Here is an 18,814-nt window from a genome sequence, read left to right as displayed (position 1 = left end):
AAGTAATATTATATGGCCTGAGTAGGTTATATTTAGGAATGTATATGTGTATCCATATATATATATATATATGCATGCAATAGCAATTAGTCAAAAAAGAGGTCATGAATTTGAAGGAGAGTGAGAAGGGATATATATGTGTATATATATATACATATATATATATATACACATATATATGTATATATATCTCCATATGTATATGGGAGTTTGGAGAGAGGAAAGGGAGAACTGTTATAATCTAAAGAAGTGGGCGCTCCCAGCTGCTGCTGGGACCAGTCACCTTTTGCCATGTCTTCTCTCTACTGTCACAGGCTCTAACTCTGGGAACCATGTGCTGTGGTTTCTCCATCAGAGAGCCCAGTCTACCCAGTTCCAGCCTTTCTCTCTGTGGGTATACCTGTTCTTTCTTCATTTCCTCACCACCCCAGTCAGGTCCAAGTCCTGGAGGCCATGCAAAGACCTAACATCTTTATATATCAGACCACCATCAAATTAACATTAAATTCTATGGCAAGAAAATGTGTATAAGGACACTAGTCTGCTGGGAAGCTAAACTATATACTTACTGTCTTATTGGAAAACTGAAATAGGATAAAGGGATTTAGTTAAAATTTGAATGTGTCCATGTGTGCATTGAAACAAATTTTGAATTCGTTTTTATAAAATTAACCATTTCCCTTTTATTAACCCTTTGCCAGGACACTGCAGGCTGGCGAACTATTTGTTAAATAAATTAGGCATGTAAAGAAGACAGACTAGAAGGTGGCTATATAGCTTTTATTCATGACATTTGAATCCTTAAGCTCACACACAAATTTATTCCATAAATATTCTTTAGATTTATCTAGCTCTTCTAATTGATTTAATTATGTTAGTCTGCTTTCTTACAGTCAAACCCTTAACTGAATCACAAATGGAATGAAAATATAGTTAACATTTTTCAGATGTACTTAAAAAAGAAACAGGAAAACTTGGAAAGTAGAATACTAGAAGCTAGTAAAATAGCTTGCTTCATTAGAAATGACTCACCTTCTATGTTACACAAATTTTTACATATCATTGAAAATTTTTTACCCATATTTAATATTGCCCAGAGGAAAATAGCTTGTTATAAAAGTTTTTTTAATAAACATTTTTAAAACCAGGAAAAAAATCATTACTTCCAAAATATACTTTGTTTGGCTAATTCTAGACAGGAATTAAAGTCAAAATAATCAAAGCCAGAATGACATTATTATCCAAATGATGCCTCTGCCATTTCTTGAAGACATGCTGTATTTCTTTTTTTTTTTTTTTTTTTTTAGCATGGTATCATTTAGGCTAAGAGATTGGAAATGATGTGCTTTCACCAGCGACAATGGACTGGGTAAATGGTGGACTGGCATAAATCAAATTCCTTAATGTTTTCTAGTTAAGGAAAATTTCAACCAAATCCAGCGTGTTGTGATGAAAGATGTTAACAGTAGGAAGAAAGGAAATTTGGAATCGCTCAACATAACCTGGTTAGAGTTTCATATAGTCAACTAAAATAGGGAAGAAAATCCAAAGATTTCTCTTATAGCAAGACTAGAAGAAACACAGCAGGGTCTGGAGGAGGCATGAGATACCTTATCAGATTCACAGTGTGCAGTGTCTATACCACAGACACAGGGAGAGCTTTGGAGGAGTTTCTAGCTCAACTATAGACATGCTTAATGGTAGAATGGCAAACTTCTGAGAGGATGCCTCAGCAGGGACGATTTTGAAGGAAGGCTGAAGGACGGCTGGGTTAGTCTTCAGACAGTTCATGAATGTGCAAATGATGTTCTTTGTTAAGCATGTGCTGCTGCTGTACAGTCTCTGGACCTTCCAAATACAGGGCATGAGAAAAGCCTGGAGCTCGAGGGGACTATGTGGCCTGGGTTGGATAGAAGATTAGATAGGAGTTTAAGTGGGTCACACAGAGGATTCTGTAGAACTTTTATACCTGAATATCTGTAAAAGGAGAACAGGTTCTACCTGAAATGTTGCTGGCATGATTGGGAGAAAGGAAGAATAAGTTAGGAATCTCTAAAGTTCCTTCCATTCATCCTAGCTCTGAAAAAAAGCAGTAAGAAGACACTCAAAAAAGGCAGTAAGAAGAGCAAATCAACAGTCTAAGGAGCAGAAAAAGACTCTAGATCAGTAATTCAATCCATCCTTTCCATTATTGTTTGAAGGAAGAGCTTTGTCCGGCTGCCACCAATTGGCTGAACCTAAAAGGAAGCCAGAGGCAAGGGAGGCCTGGAGGAGGTGCTTGTAGGTCACTTTGGGGACAGAATTGGGAGGACAAATGTTCTGTTTCTTCAGTGCATCCCAAGTTCAAACTTTTACCCCAGAGGGCAGATTGGAAATATCTTACTAAGATGGTTGACATCCATATCTATTAGGATAAAAATGTGTGGCTTGTGATCTCACAGTGTGCCCAGGCTTGTGGATATGTTGTTTATTTGAAATTATCAAGATCTAAAAAAAAAATACTTCATTCCTAATCATCTCTTTTGCAGAGGCACAACCTACTGTGAAAGTTAAGATGTTTGCCTCCCCAAAATCATTAGTAGTCACCTCACCCTCAACAAGAATGCATGAATAGTCAGATATAGTGGTACATGCCTTTAATCCCAGCACTCAGAAAGCAGAGGCAGGATGATCTCTCTGAGTTCAAGGCCAGCCTGGCCTACAGAGTGAGTTTCAGGATACCCAGAACTATGTAAAGAGACACTGTCTCATAACATATGAGCTGAGCTCAACGAGTAAACGAGGGGTCTGAATGGGAAGTCACTAAAGAAATACACACACACACATACACACACACACACACACACACACACACACACACACACAGCACCCTCTCACGCACCCACGCATGTACACGTGCATACACGCATGCACACTTTACCTCTGGCTGTAGGCTCATACACACTTCCATGAACCAGCATTCTTATGTATTGTTTGCAAATGAAAAATTCCTGCTCCTTTTCATCTTAAGTGGAAAGGACAGACTCCTTTCACACTGCTTTACCTTCCACAGCAAAGGATTTAATGTTGGGGAGTGTGGACTTCTGATAACATGAAGGAGTGAAGTATACATGTTGAACTCATATTCCATAAATGGTGTGTGTGTTGAACCTCAGAGTTTAATGATGAATTATGAATTGGCTCAGGCAGATAACCCCTGAGCCCACTGATTAATCTTCAATCAGACATTCACATTTTCTAACATGATGTAAGGAGAATACATCATCATTGTGAAATTCTTACCCTCGACATGTTATCCTAAATCTCACAATGAGAAGAATATAATCCTCTAGAATGTGGGCATATCCCATAAACAAATCAACAAATCAACTTAGGTTCTTTAGTAATGCCAGTCATAAAAGACAGAACACACACACACACACACACACACACACACACACACACACACACACACACAGAGAGAGAGAGAGAGAGAGAGAGAGAGAGAGAGAGAGAGAGAGAGAGAGAGGAAATGATAATCTATTGGTGGAAATGAAGACAGTTAAATACAATGTGTAGGTTTTGATTATATCCTAGATTTTTTTAAAAGAAAAGTCAACTACAAAAAATTTTTTGAGGCAGAATTTGAACATTGTTTCAGGCTCTTGGAGCTGATGACGCTGAAGCTGGATAGGATAATGTTTTCATTGCTAACAGGAGGGCATGATAACGTCTTTTAAAACTTTATGATGACTGTAATTTGGTTTTTTGATGGTTCAGCCATGAGTGCATATACAGTGAGAAAGAAACAAGACGATGTGCTGACACTCGCTACATTTAAAGGACATAGGGTGCTCGGAATCTTTCAATTGTGAATTTTCCCAGAGTTAAAATAAATGTACAAGAACAAGGTTAGGAGAAAGAAACAGGCCTGGAGCTGTCCTAGGGGCTGTGAGGATCTCCTATTCACAAGACAGATGTATGGAAGACACGGGCAGGCCAAAGGCTTAGAAACAGCCCAGGAAGATTTTTCTTTAGAATTTGCCAAACAAAGTTCTGTAGAAATATGAACACCTTATACTTTAAAAAGGCAGAGCAATTGTCTAGACTTTCCTCCAAGAGCTGATTAGTGCAATTAACAATACAAGCCAGAGAAAAATCATTCTAAGAAGTTAAAAAAATATTTAGAATTTTTAAAGCTGGATAGAAATTTCACATACACAAACAATTGATAGAAAATAACTGGAGATAAATGCCAAATGCCTTCAGAGTCAGGCTTCCCCATGGGCTGAGCATTACTGGAATGCTGGCACACACTCAACTTCCTACCGCATGAGTCCTGCAGTTGGTCAAGTTCAAGGCAGCAGAGGCTCCCCAAGGCCATGGCCTATCATGTCTCATTGCCACCCTCCCGCACACCCATGAAGTGTGTTACTACTGTGCATTGCCTAGGTCAGGAATTCAGGGCTTGGTCTCTCTGGACCCTTAGCCAGATACGCTTTTAGGCCAAATTGCCTATCTTGGTCTCTAAAGGTTACTTAGGGAGAAAAGAGAAAGTTCCTGTAGATCAGAGAAGTAGCAGTGTTGGGTTTCATAAGACAACATCCATGAGACAGGAAGTAAGGGTTGTTCTAAGCATAGTTCCATCATGTAGAATGTCACTGCCCATACAGTCAGTCTTTTCATCATTAGGCAAATAAGTCACACTTTTTAGGATTTTGTGGCAGTCACAAACGGCTTTAACATAGTAATATATACTAAATAACATCAGACTAGCTTAGTCACCTTTTGTTATTACATTAACTGCAAGAGTACATTCATATCTACTTCCCTCCACCAATACACACTTTATTAAAGTCAGATATCATGGGAAGTATGAGTACTTCTTAGTCAATCTGTCAGAACCACAGTTTTGTGAATGAATCAGAGAAGGCAACATTTCATTCATGAAGGCTTCCAAAGGCAGGAGATAACACAGAATGGTTATTCTGACTGCTGGAAGGGACACATTGAACGGATAGAAGGGAGACCTTAGCGACTGCAGCACACCCACTAGACAGACATGAACTTTGTGTCATCATATAACACAGGAGATGGGGCGGGGTGGGGGGAGAGGGAGAGAGAGAGAAACCTACACAGAGAGGTGGGGAGAGGAGAAAGAGAGGAGATCATAGAGAAGAGAGAATGATAAAGAAATGGAGAGAGAAGGGATGGGACAGGGAGGGAAACCAGGGATCCGAGGAAGGGAGAATGGGAGGAGAGAAAACATCAGCTGAGTTCAGAAGCTCTGGGGTCAAGCTGGGGAGGCTACAAGACAAGTGTATTTGATCCCCATGTACCAAATACCAACTGTCTGGTCTTGTCACTGAAATCCTAGCACTGTGATATGTCTGGGTAGCCAGGACTCACTACCCCTCAGTGGAGAACAAACACCGCACTGATCTGGCTCAAGATCCCAGGGGTCATTTGTAACTTTCTTTCTCTCTTCTGGGAAATGGGAAAGTACATCTTCATGGAAGAGTTTAGAAATGACTGTTAGGATCCATCCTGACCAGGGCCGAGTGGTAATGCACCAGCTCACTTCCAGTCCCAGGCTCTCCCCAGTGGTGAGCATGTGAATGGCCTGCCTGGGGCACAGATCACGCACCCCATCGGGTGGTCCCTGGTGAAACCGCCTATGAGGGAAATGCCATGGACGCTGCCAGGAGAAGTGCAGGCCCCTCCCAGCTCCGAGCCCCATACAAGGTTAAGCCACAGGCCCAGAGCCGGTCCGCAGGGACTGGAGGAGAGGTGGGATAGGAAAAGGTACTGCTTATATGGTATTCCCCAAATTTGCTTGGTACTTAGAAAAATAAATGACAGAGAAGTTAGTCAAGACGTCTGGTAAGACATAAGTGGAAAAGAACAACAAAGACAAAAAACCTCTCAGTCTCAAAACCTGAATTCCAGTGAAGCCTAGGGGGCAGGTCACAGGCAGAAGTACGATGTGGGGAAGTGCAATGGCCTTTCCCGCACCGTCCTCAGCCTAAGGCGGCAAGGCTGGTCCTTCATGCTGTGGTCTGCCTGGCCCACGAGCCCTGGCTAGCAGCACTTAGAGGGTTAAGAGCGCACGAAGTGGGTAGGAGACATCTCTCAGAAGTCCGTGTGGGGCTCCAGCTTTCCTGCTCCTGGAAGTAGGGACCGTTTCAGCCGGGGAGGGCCACTTCCTGTCCCATGGGGACTCCTGGGAGAAACAGTGCTCCTTTCTTCCGGAAGATGAGGTGGAATGTTAGTGACACATCCTGGTTGTCATCTCTTTCTGGAAAGCAAGGAGAGAGGGCCTGTTAGGGGACAGTAAGCAGAGCAATATGGATATGCATGGGGGGCGGATTTACCCGGAACCTTTAAACCAAAGGTTGCAAGCCTGAGCCAGGTTCCATTTAGTCTGTAGGCCTGAGTGCCCTCGAGTTCTCTCTCCCTCCCGCTCTCTCTTGTACTAAGACACTGTTTAAAATATTTTACTCTCTTGCACAAAATCCAAACGACTTGTCTTTTCTGGGGTGGGGGGGAGGAAGATCTGGAGCCACTGAGCACTTGGAATTGGAGAACATTCCTCTGTGGACAGAGAATGGCCTCCAAGTTCCTCCCCACCTCTTCCCCATTGTCTCTCCAGGGAGAGCCGAGAACCACTTGCCAACTGGTATGATAACAGGTTTGGGTTGCTATTTGTAGACTAGAAAACATCTTCCATTTGACTAAGTTTCAATCAAAGATGGGAAAAATGAAGAATGTAATCTTGTACAAATCAAGAAAAGTGGGAAGAGGAAAGGAAGAAATCCCAGAGTCCAGCTCGCAGTCCACCTATGCTCATTACCTGCCTGTCTCTCACAGGAACTTGTGGATCCCAAATGTGCCAGCCTTTCTTCTCCTTGAGACTCTGCACAGGCTGGCCCGTTCCTATCCCATCTCATCTCTGCCCTCTTTACCTGGCTAATGGCCATTCATCTTTCCAGTTCAGACATGATGACATCAATTGGCTGAATGACCTCATACCCACCCACCTTTGGAGGTGGTCATGCCTTTCACCTATGCACACCTTGGCTTTTGTATAAGGCGTACTGGCTCTGGGTGTGTGTTAGTTTCAATGATAATGGCTCCCATAGGCTAATATGCTTGACTATTTTGTCCCAGTTGGTGGAACTATTTGGGAAGGATTAGGAGATGTGGACTATGGCACAAATCTTAGAAGGTCTTATTAATAAAAACAAACCTGGGGCCAGGTACTGGGGTCAATGGTGGAAGATCAGAGAAGCAGAACAAGCCACAGCCACCTCACCTCACTAATTCCTCAGCTGATCCTGTTTCCTCAGACTGGAAGCCTCTGTGTCCTCATAGCCGAATGGATCTCAGCTGAACTGCTGCTACTCACAGCCTGAAAGCTTAACCAGGCTCTAGTTCCTTGTCCTCACGCCTTAAATACCTTTCTGCTTCCTGCCATCACTTCCTGGGCTTAAAGGCTCTTGTTACCATACCTGGCTGTTTCCAGCGTGGCCTTGAACTCGCAGAGATCCAGGCGGATCTCTGCCTCTGGAATGCTAGGATTAAAGTCATGTGTGCCATCATTTTCTGGTCTCTATATCTAGCGGCTGTTCTGTTCTCTGACCCCAGTTAAGTTTATTAGGGTGCACAATATTTTGGGGAGCATAATATCACCACAGTGGACTTGTTGGAGAGGTGTTCCCACTAGACTGAGACTCACTAAATGGCAGGAAGAAAAAACACTCATTGCAATTGTACACAGGCTTTCACCTTGGTTGTCTCCCCAATCTTTCTCACAATGCTGGCACAAGGGAGTTCTTTTTTCACTTTAAGAACAGTGTGGGCTGCAGGCTGAAAAAGAGCCTTGAGCTTGTCAGCATTTGGGGAAGACAAGACTAAGTCATTTTAATTAGATGAGTGAGTTCTGAGTTCCACTTGCTGCTGAACTGACTCAGCTGCTCCATCTCTTGAATGCTGACCTGGGTCATCCCAGACAATAAAACAGCAAACACCGGAGTCAAAGGAGCTAGTGTGGGAGTGCCCTGGTGCTCAGAACGCTGTGTGAAAACCATACACACTGTGTGGGTTAAAGAAATAACACACAGCGTGAAATCTAGGTATTCTCACATTGCTTATTAAACACGGGCAATTTCCTACTGCATTACAGCCAGTAAACAAATGCATGTGCAGAACTCCTAAGGATCATTTACTTGTGCTTACTAATTGGACCACATAGTAGGAGACAGGGCTCGTGTTCTCAAGGACCTACAGTCTCCTAGGGAGGAGGAAATGTGGTGGATCACAAGCTGGAATAATGCCACTGCAAGTATTTATTTACTGAGAAAGACACGAAGCATGTTGGAACCCGGGTCAGACATGTTGAAGTCTCACTTCTGCCCCCTTACTGTCCACCCACAGGAATTCTAAGAGCATCTTGTTTTAGGTGAAATGTCTGTTTGGGGGGACATCTTCTGTAACTCCAAAAGAAGGCATAACCGTGTCTTCCCCCTGTAACAGCCACAGCACCCTTCTTCACCAGTGGAACAGTCCATCGACTTCATTTCTGCCTCCTGGATCATCCCATGCAAGATCCTATAGAATCCGAGAGAGCGGGGCTGTGCCTGACGTTTGCTCTTGCATCACCTGTGCCTGGTAATCCAGCTTCAGTGAACGCTGGCTTAATCAAGCAACGCACAGGTCCCCAGTCTCTTCCCCTGTAAGATGTACTGTGACAGTCAGTAGATCAAGGGAAGCTTAAATGGATTCATAGATGCTCAGACTCAATACATGTTAATTCCCCCTCTGTTCTCTTCCTATAGAGATGGGGTTCGGAATCACAAACCCAACAGCAGCCACTCAGTCCTTGCTGGCCGGTAGCCACCTGGGGAAGAGTTTTCTGTTGATAAATACCCTAGCACAGAGGCGCTGAAGTTTAGAGGCAGGGGAGGCTGCCCAGCGGGAGCAGAGAATGAGATTGGCTCAGGGAGCTGGATGTGTGCGGGAGCAGAAAGCTCAAGACCACAGCAGGTGCGGACAGCAAGAATATACACATGCAGAAAGAGCCAGGCGCTTTCTTCGAGGAAAGGAAATTACTCAAGAGACGCCCAAGAAAAAAGCTACTGTTCCCGCCTCAAGTTTCCAGAGGCTCCTGTGAACTGGGCACGGTGGTATAACCATGGTAATCCCGACACTTGGGAGGCTGAAGCAGGAGGATTGTGAGTTTGAGGCTAGCCTGGGGTATAAACAAGCAAGGAAATGAAAAACCAAACCAAGGGTTCTTGTGTGTTGAGTTAGCATTTGACGACAGACTGTGCATTTGAGAGAAAGAGTAATTCCAAGGATAAATGTGACTGCAGTTTTATAATTAACCCTGTGATTACTGGCAATGGATCAGTGCTCCAAGAGAGAGAGGAAGGGGCTTTTGATGAGCGCCCAGGAAGTGCTCAGCGCTTTGGGGTGGCTGTGTCATGTGTATGTAGATCTCCCAGAGGGATCGTTGGACAGAAGAATCCTACTCTTGGAGCTGAACTGCTTTGTTCCAGATGAACTGCGGCTTAAGCAGGCACAGGTGCTTCTAAAAGGCTGAGGTCTCGCCTGCTCACACTCGCTGCTCTGCACGTACACCCTGCAACCCTGGCTGGAGCCTTGAGAGATGGATGTGTGCTGCACTGACCAGGCAGGAGATTGAGAAGACAGGACGACTTACCAAAGCCGCATGGAGAGTGGCAGGCGTGGGGCTCCAACTGAAGCCTGTGCGAACGTGAAGGCCAGAACTTTCCCCACAGCGCGGGGTTTCTGAGCCAGTAATACACATGCACTTGAGTGGCGACTTGGAAATTAATTGACTCATGCATTAATTGTAGATGGTGGCAGGCCATTTCTGAATTTTTCACCCGTCCCCATCCCCCCACCCTTGGAGCTGGAACCCTGCAGTTTCCTTAGGCCAAATCAGGCTATTGCGCCCCTTCCCACCCTCTTCTCCCACCTTCCCCCGGAGCTGCCTGTAACCCCACAGCTCCTTTAGGACCTGAGCCTTTTGTGACCCCATTCCCCGATCCTTTCCTGTGGAAGAAACCCCTCCTCCTAGAGCTTGGCCTTCGGTTTTCTCTCGTTCTCGCCTTTGGGCCTCTACAAAAGCCGCTGGCTTAGTCAGGCTAAGCCCCTGACCCCATTGAGTGTGGTGACAACCCACTGAACGGCTTGGTCCTCCCTGAGTCCTGGGGACACCCACGACTACAGGTCGCAGTGACATTTTTCCTTTACTGTCATCCAGGGGACCGTGTCAGAACGCTAGCGTACTTTTCCTTCAGCTGGACTGACATCAGTTTGAATTAGGAGCTGCTACAGAAAGAAGCATGAAAACAATTATGTTTCTCAGAGTATGTTTAAAACACGGAAGAGTTTTTGAAAAAAGTGGAGAGAAGGTGAATACATTCAGAGACCATATGGTCTTATCCAAGGCCCTTGAGTTAGGTGTGAAGACTTAGGAATGGGGCTTTTCTCACCACAGTGTGAGCCCCAACGCGCAGAAGAAAAGCTGTTTCTGAGATGCCTCTTACAAGCAGTGGTTGTGACCACAGTTCACAAACTGAAAGATACTGTCTTTGCATCTGCTCTTTGAAAATCTACAGGCCTGGGCCGGAAAGACGGCTCAGCAGCTCAAAGTGCTTGCTACCTTACTGAAAATGTGAGTTCGAGACTCACATTGGTGGAAGGAGAGACCTGACTCTTCAAGTTGGTCTCTGACCTCCACAAGCACGCCATGCTCTCACATTGAATTTTTTAAAGTACAGGCGCCAAGGCTGTATTATACTATTTTGCCACTTGGTGGCGCCATCGAACCGTTTAAAGAAGCGTTCATCTGGCATCATCATGGCTCTCCTCACTGATCCTCCTGCAGGCTAACCAGTAGGGCCAAAGACATTCCTTCATTCCTTCCTCAAGGGGAGCGGTCTCAGAATCTTCCAATCTTTAAAGGAGACTTCTCTATGGCTGGTCACGCGGAAAGCCACTGTATAAGGCAGGCCGCCAAAACCTGCAACATGCTTAGAGCTTTGTCTGCAGGGGGCATTTTTCTGGCAGGTTTCTGGCAAGACACTGTATTTGGCTTGTTGATGAAGAAAATCGCCGCATTTGGAGGTTTGTTTGTTTGTTTATTTAATGATGCAGCTATTCCACTCCTGGGCACACACCTCACCACAGAGAGATACATGCACCAGTCATGTTCCTCCTGCTCTGTTCACAACAGCACGGAAATGGAACCAGCCTAGATGCTCATTTGCAGAGGAAGGGACAATGACAGTGGGGCGCATCTATGTACAAATGGAATTTTATTCAGCTGTAAAGAGAAATGGCATTTATGAAATCTGTAGGAAAATGGGTGGATTTGGGAAGTGATTAAGCATGATGTCAGAAAGACAAAAACTACATGTTCTTTCTTATATGCAGTTCTTAGCCTGCAGTGTGTGTGTGTGTGTGTGTGTGTGTGTGTGTGTGTGTGTGTGTATGTGTGCGCGTGCGCACACATACACATACACAAATGTGGATAAATCTAAAAGGTTAGAAAAGGTACCAAAGAAGATAAAAATGGGTGATTAGGAAGTCAAGGGTGGGTAAAAAGGACACTTAGGCTGAATTCAACACCATACAAACAGCCAGGCCAACCAGCTTCCCTAGGTCTCCACCAGCCTGGTGCCTTGGAGTTTCTCGCAGGCTGCTGCTTCTACCCAGTAAATGGGCTCCATTCCTCTATGCCTAGCAAATTCTCACAGCTTACAGGATGCTCTGAAAGCATTATTCGCTCCATTCTGGGTCCCCATGGCCTGGCTTTCTGCTAGCTTTGGAATTCATTACACAATTAGCCTTAATCTGAATTGTATATTATGCATCTCTTAGTGTATATTGTTATGTGATGAAGGATATTTTTTCAAGTCATATGCAGTAAATATGATTTGAGACAGTTATAAATAAAACTTATATTCAACATGAGTGTATAGCTGGGCAAATGAGATTATGTATGTTTTTATGTTTTCAATTTCTGATATTTTTGTCTTTGGCATAGTCTCTGGATTTTTAGATACTTTTAATACTCATATTATTTGTTGCTTTAAAAAAAAGCTCTAGTAACTTAAAAAGCAATAAAAGGGGAAATAGAATAAGAAACTCAATAGAAGTCACATTTAATTTTAGAAATGAAGTTTCAGTGCGTTTGCCTGGTTTTTGTAGGGAAGGTGGGGGTAGGGAAAAGAGCCTAAGCTTTGTATAAGTTACACAATGCCTTGTCTGAACTCAACTTTCAAAACTGAAAATGGCCTCTGTTAAGTAGTATTGTGAGGTGATTTTGACATCCATTGATCACATTTCTAGGAGTTCTATGATTTAAATATCATCATCATCATCATCATCATCATCATCATCATCATCTTACTGAAACAAAGTCTTCCTAAGTGGATCTGATTGGTCTGAGAATTGTCTGGACATCATGAGTCCTAAGCTAGCAGATAGCTCACTTGAAAATTGAGTTTACATGAAAGGGGTACCCCACCCTGTCCTCCCTCCTTCCCTATCTCCTGCCTGGGAATCTGAGATCCTGGCTACAGGCTCCTGCTGTGAACCCCTCTACTCCCCAAAAGTATAAGAGACCCCCACTATGTGTTCTGTCTCTGGTGCTGGGGCCTCAACTTTCCTTGGAGCCCCTGACATGCAGCTGCCACTCTGTCTGTCTATCTATCCATGGTTATAACAACTCTTCTAATAAACTCCTTCGTCCTCAGCAATGTGTCTTTTTTGAACCATCCACTTCATCCAAAACTTAACCTAGATTCGATTGGCCCCGAGCTGGAACCACTTGTCCAAACTCACATAGCTTCTGAGTGGCTTTCAATCTAGATGGAGGTGACTGGAATACAAGCAAGCAAACCCTCCGCTCTTCCCATTATTCCACATGGGGGAGATGCGGCTAATAACTTCAGTGGTAAAATGCCCAGGGACACAAGAGCAACAGCATCTTGAACCCAGGCTTTCTTTTAATCTGCAGCACTCTGCTGACTGCAAGGAACAAGAGTGTGAATTACCAATAGTGAAAACAACTAAGGCAGAGACAGAGCAGAGAGGGCAGAGAGGACTGTGGGTGCAGAAGTCCAGCATGTGGAACACTGGGGCCGCAAACTGTGAAGGCGGCCTCGGAGCAAATGGCCCCTCCCCAGCTCACAGTCGTTAAAAACGCCATGGCTTGCACCAGGGTCGTGTGAGAAGCCTACAACACAACGTTAGACTTGATCCAGAGGGAAAAGCTGTCAGCAAACTTAGGGCCCACAGATACTCCTGCCTCTGCCTCTCCCACACACTCCTGAAGTCACAGACATGACACGGGATGGAAAAGGGACCTGGCTCGCTGTGCCCCGTCTCCAGTGACAGATCTCAATCAGCACATTGTAAACCTGGTGTGACGATGGCTGCTGAAAATGTCTGACCAAAAAAAAGCAAAGGCCGTGGGGGTGTGGTTTCCTGCCAGGTGCTTCCATGCTGACCACACAGCAACACTGCCCACACCCCCAGCCCCTGGTGCCATTGCAGGTCTGGCCCCTTCTTCCCTCTGCGGTCTCAGAGGTCCAGTTCTGGGAAAGGGCCCGAGAAGTGCAGAAACCTGGTGTAGACATTCCCACTGGACCAGCTGGACTGCTGTGTAGACATTCCCACTGGACCAGCTGGACTGCTGTGTAGACATTCCCACTGGACCAGCTGGACTGTTGTAGGTGACACGGAACCACATAACCTGCTGGGTGTTGCTAGTACACACTTTTATCTCAGCACCTTCCTTTAATCCCAGCAGAGGCAGGTGGATCTCTGTGAGTTCAAGGCCAAGCTGGTTTACACAGTGAGTTCTAGGCCAATTAGGAGTTATAATGAGACCTGTCTCAATAATGAAACAAAATGAACACCATAGCCTGGAAGAGTTCCGTTCTGATGGCAAACGGGCACTTTGGGTAGAGGGTAGGGTGTGAAGATGGCCTTTCATCTCACACGGTCCATTTCTTAGACACTTGAAAGTCTCTACATTGTGTCCATATTATACCTGTTTACTTCATTCATTATGTGCTATCCCTCCACTTCCTCCCAAAAGCATGCAGATTAGAAACATCAACCATCTTGAAAATCCCATTTCTGCCATGGTATTCCCTTCCCTGCCTTATTGCCCATTGCTGCCCAGGTGAGGTCTCTACTAAGACTGACCTACTTTCTCTCTGAAGCTGGCTCCTGGCCACACCCACTCATCCATAGCCAGAGAGAGGTCCTTCCTGTCTGCAAACACAGGTAAGGGTGCATCTGACTATGTGAGAACCATGGGGACGTTGGTGTGAAAGCACCACAGAGAACAGGCAGATGTGGTGTTGGGCTCTGTAAAATCAGAATAGACTTTCTCTTAGCTCCAAAGACCCAGAAGGCCTTGCTCCGTCATGCTACCTTGCAGCCGTTCCAGAGTGCACCCCAGAGTAAGAAGCGGGGCTCTTTCCTCAGCCCCTGCTGGTTTCCTCAGCAGCACTGGCAAGGGCGGCACTGTGGAGGTTCAAAGAGACACAAGAGCGGTCCCGACATCCCTTCTCGCTTTCCTGTGCGATGTACTAGCAGCTGCACACCTGGTCTGCAAGGACCTCAGTCTCTACATCCATCACAGCGCCTGGCACATGCCGGGTTTCTGCACTTGTTCCTTTAGCACTGGGATGCCCAGAACACTCCAGCTCATCCTTCCAAGCCCTGCTCAGGGGTCTTTGAAGCTTCCAAGCCATCTAGATGGGAGACAGAGCAATTCTCCAGAAAGGGAAGAGGATCCCAGGGTGGAGAAGGAGAAAGGGTCTCAGGGTTGCTAACCATGCCTCCTGGAAGCTGATTCTCCCTCAGGTGGGTAGAAACAGAGAGTCGAGTCAAAGGTCAGCTGCTGGCTGGAGTAACATATGCAAAGCAAGGAAGAAGAGAGGTTAAGTGAAGTAAAAAAGCAAAATATAAAACATCCCAAACAATTCCCCAGCCAGCTCCCTGCAGAACAGTGGGGCTGCTAAAGATGCAGGAGCTGAGAGACGGCTCCCACCCAGCCTGGAGGCAGGCAGAGGTTTGGTGCTGGGACCACAGCTGTCCCAATAAGGCTAACTTCCATTTCCTGTGGTGAGGACTTCTTTTCTCACTTTCCAGAATCCAAGTAGCTGTGGGGACCGGGGGAATAGCATTGGTCCTTGGGCGGATGCTTTTGGCAATTCCTGAAGCTAAGCTTTTCCCACCTCACTTCTCGGAACAGATGGGTGAGTCCATGGGACTTGCTTGTCCACCATGCAGGGTGAGGCGTGCCTGGCTATTTTCATGATATGGAGTGAAGGCTGAAGGTCAGAAACTCTGTGAGCCACCAGGGCGAACGCAGGGTGAATCTTTATGTCATTTCCTTCCCTGAGCTCAGAGATCTTCCTTCTGGCCCCCAAGCAGGCAGACTTTCTGGGAGGAAGTTTCTGTTCAATTGTGGTCAGACTGACCAGCAGGTAATACCAGATTATAAGGTCCACACATTTTGCACACAACTATTTTTATAACGCAACTGTGCCCACTGAACAAGAACTTGTGGGATGGGAAACTCTAGTAGGAAGCTGACAGCAGTCACTCTAATATATGTACATCTACACACTCACAGACTTCACTTTGTGACAGCGATGGGTGATGGGTGATGCATAAAGTGGTGTAAGAAAGACGGGGTGAGCCAGGTGGCGGCGGCAATGGTACACACACCTTTAATTCCCAGCATTCGGGAGGCAGAGCTGGGCGGATCTCTGTGAGTTCGAGGCCAGCCTGGGCTACACAGTGAGATCTAGGGCAGGCACCAAAACTACAGGGAGAAAGATGGGGTGATGATACATGGACCTGGCAAGCCAGCAAGCATCTTGTGTCCTCACTGCGTACATCTATCTTTCCCTATGTGCCAGACACTGTCTGCACTATACAGCATTACTCAGGATGTCACCGTGTGTGTGGTCTCCATCTCAACTCTGCAGAAGGAACCGATGGCCAGCATTTTGGCATAGGCAGATACACAGTCGTCAGGACAGCAAGTCTGAAACTTCCCAGTCTGTCCTTCTCTGGGGTCCATCAGCTACATCCCCAGGCATCATGCCTTCTGAATCACCGTTCAATTAGCATGTACTTTCAGTGGAACCTGAGTCAGTGGTCACACTACATCTGCACTAGCCACAGGGTGGGACCACTCCCAGGAGGCTTAAGGCCAGGGCTGCTCCCCTCCCCGAGGAGCATTCCAAAGTCTGAGATGGTTGAAGAAAGCAGGAGAATAGTCAGACTACAAAAATTAGAAAATGAAAAACAGAAAAGACCAAAACTCTCACAAGAATAGTTGAGACCCAGCCAGTGCACCAGAATTAAAAATGTCCTCTCTGGTGCCTTGTAGAGATGTGGGTAGTGAATGAGCCCAATACAGTAAAAAGAGCAAAGTAGCAGGGCAGAGCTCCTTGACCGGAAAGGACAAATACTTATTTGATTAATTCTGTTCCTAGACACTCACATTACTGACACAAAGGGTGTTTCCTCTGTGCGAAGGTGGGTATGAGCATGGACACATACATGCAGGCCCGCAAACCCATACATGCGTAAGTATGGACAGATAAACAACCCCCCGCCACCCACCGAGAAGAGGTACTCATAACCAATACAAGAATCAAATTGCCAAGCCCTACAGACATTAAAAAGATGTCACTTTATGTAAACACAGTCAGTGCTCGGTTTACACTGATTCACAGACAGGAAGAGCTGCAGAATTCTGAAGTCCTCCCACAGAACCACAGAGTCACGAGGGCATGGCTGGGTGCCTCCTGCCAGGAGAGCATGGGTCTTAGAATCCGCAGGAGAAAAGAGGTCCACGAGCATCATGCCCATGGAAGATGACCTAGATTAGGTCAGAGTTATCCACATTAGGTGAGCCTCTGGGGATGCCTTTGAGGGATTGTCCAGATTGGGTTAACTGAAGTGGGAGAACCCACCTGAACTGTGGGCAGGACCATTTCACATGCTGGGGCCTTGGGCTGAATAAAGAGGAGAAAGTCAGCTGAGCAGAACTCATCACCCTCTGCTTCCTGACTGAGGGTGACTGCCATGTACCCAGCCATGACCCACCCTCCTACCTGGTGGACTGCCCCCCTTGAACCCTTCCTTAAGTCGATTTTCTTAGAGATTTCGTCACAGCAATAGGACAAGCCACTAATCCCCTGGTGTCATCAGACTCTGTTCTCAAGATCCCCCCAATCCCCCCCCCTCCCCGCACCCGGTCTTGGGGCAGCGTTCTTCCCAGCGCTGTGACTTTCTCTGCAGACTCACCCACTGAGACACTATCATTCCCTGACCAGGACAGGACAGCGACCAGACACAATCTTTGCTCTGAGCAATGCTACCTGAGATCCAGCCTAGCACAGAAGCTGCCCACTGAGGCTTTTGCCTTTTGCCCTCTCCCATTCCCATTTGCTCAGTTTCTTCACGGTTCCCTAGAGGTCAGTGTTGTCTGGTGTTTATTCCTGCAGCCATGGCAAGATGCCATCTTGGACCCTGTCCTGGAGCCATGGCAACTAGAACAGAACAGTGCAGTGGAAACCAAGGTCTATGGAGCAGTAATGGAGCTACTGACCCAGGGAGGAGACCCTTGCCTGGGATCCTAGCTCTTACTCCCTCTCCCAGCTACAACTTGGGGATGCTCAACTATATATAGGAAGCACTTCTAATTAAAAGCAGGACTCCAAGGTGTCGTGATGGTGTGGTACTTTGGAGTGATTCGGCTGCTTGGCTGTCACTGATGCTCCTGTAAGTGACCCTCACCCGTGCTCTGTAAGAAAGCTCAATAACCTTAGCAAGTGTTAGTATGCTGGACTTTGGTGAAAGAGTACTTCAGTTTGTCATTGGTTCCCTTCTGGGATGACTGGATATTTGTTTTTATCTCCCCGGGAAAAATGAACACAATGTTCCGGTGTCCGTCACAAGTCTAGTTTCCTTTTCCTACACTCCGAATTCACCCCCACAGCTGGATTGGCTTCTGCAGATGCTCAAAAGGTCCCCCTGTTTTGAGGGGTGAAACAGATTTCTGCATTGCTCAATGTTACCTACGGGGCCTCCCAGCTCCCGGACTCGGGCATCAAGATGCATTCTCCTCTGCTTCCTCTGTCACTGGCCTCCATCAGCATCCAGAAAGATGCTGGCCGGAAGCAGAGGTCTACTCCCTGAGGGGCGGTTGCAGGCACTAGGGTTTTCGTGAATGGGAATCAACTTTAATGAACTTCAAGAAGCCCTGGTCAGTCATTTTGGAAGTTTTCTGAACTTTCAGGGCATGGGTGCCTGAAGGGAGACTTTACCTCCCTTGGGAAAACAAAGAGTCTCAGAGAAGCCAGTCAGTGCCTTGAATGCATCACAGGATGGAGCCGGCTGCCACATAGTAAGACCTGTATTGTGTGCCCCATGAGTTGTGGGGGAGGGGCCTCTTCCTTGGCGAGCCTGTAACTTGGGAAGTTCATAGTTTCTTAGCGGGCCCATGCCTTTGGCAGGCACAGTGTTGTTTAGACTGAGTGGAGGCCCAAAACAAACTGAAAACTTCCATCTTCATAAAGTACGGTCTGCAGCTACTTCTCAATTTGCTGCGGGGTTATTTCCCAAGAAGCCCATCTTAATCTGTAGACAAGGTGAAAATAACTTCACACATCTGAACAAACTACAGAGGGTGTGCTCTGTGCACTGTTGCTCACATGCGTGCAAGCACGCGCGCGCGCACACACACACACACACACACAAA

General features: G+C 46.2%; 1 protein-coding gene across 2 annotated transcripts in view; it reads right to left on the bottom strand.

Moving 5' to 3' along the window:
- Positions 1–766: 766 nt before the first annotated feature.
- Positions 767–18,814, bottom strand: part of Mob3b (MOB kinase activator 3B) — a 198,114-nt gene continuing 180,066 nt past the window's right edge. For both annotated transcript variants that reach the window (XM_052716480.1, XM_052716481.1), the window contains exon 4: positions 767–6,277. In XM_052716480.1, coding sequence (XP_052572440.1) covers positions 6,248–6,277 — 30 coding nt within the window. In that variant the 3' untranslated portion in view covers positions 767–6,247. The remainder of the gene's footprint in view (positions 6,278–18,814) is intronic.

The sequence above is a fragment of the Peromyscus californicus genome, unplaced genomic scaffold (assembly GCF_007827085.1).
Source record: "Peromyscus californicus insignis strain IS unplaced genomic scaffold, ASM782708v3 Scaffold_5__1_contigs__length_169319896, whole genome shotgun sequence".
In the NCBI taxonomy this organism is placed as follows: Eukaryota; Metazoa; Chordata; class Mammalia; order Rodentia; family Cricetidae; genus Peromyscus; species Peromyscus californicus.
This window is presented reverse-complemented; position numbering and strand designations above follow the sequence as displayed.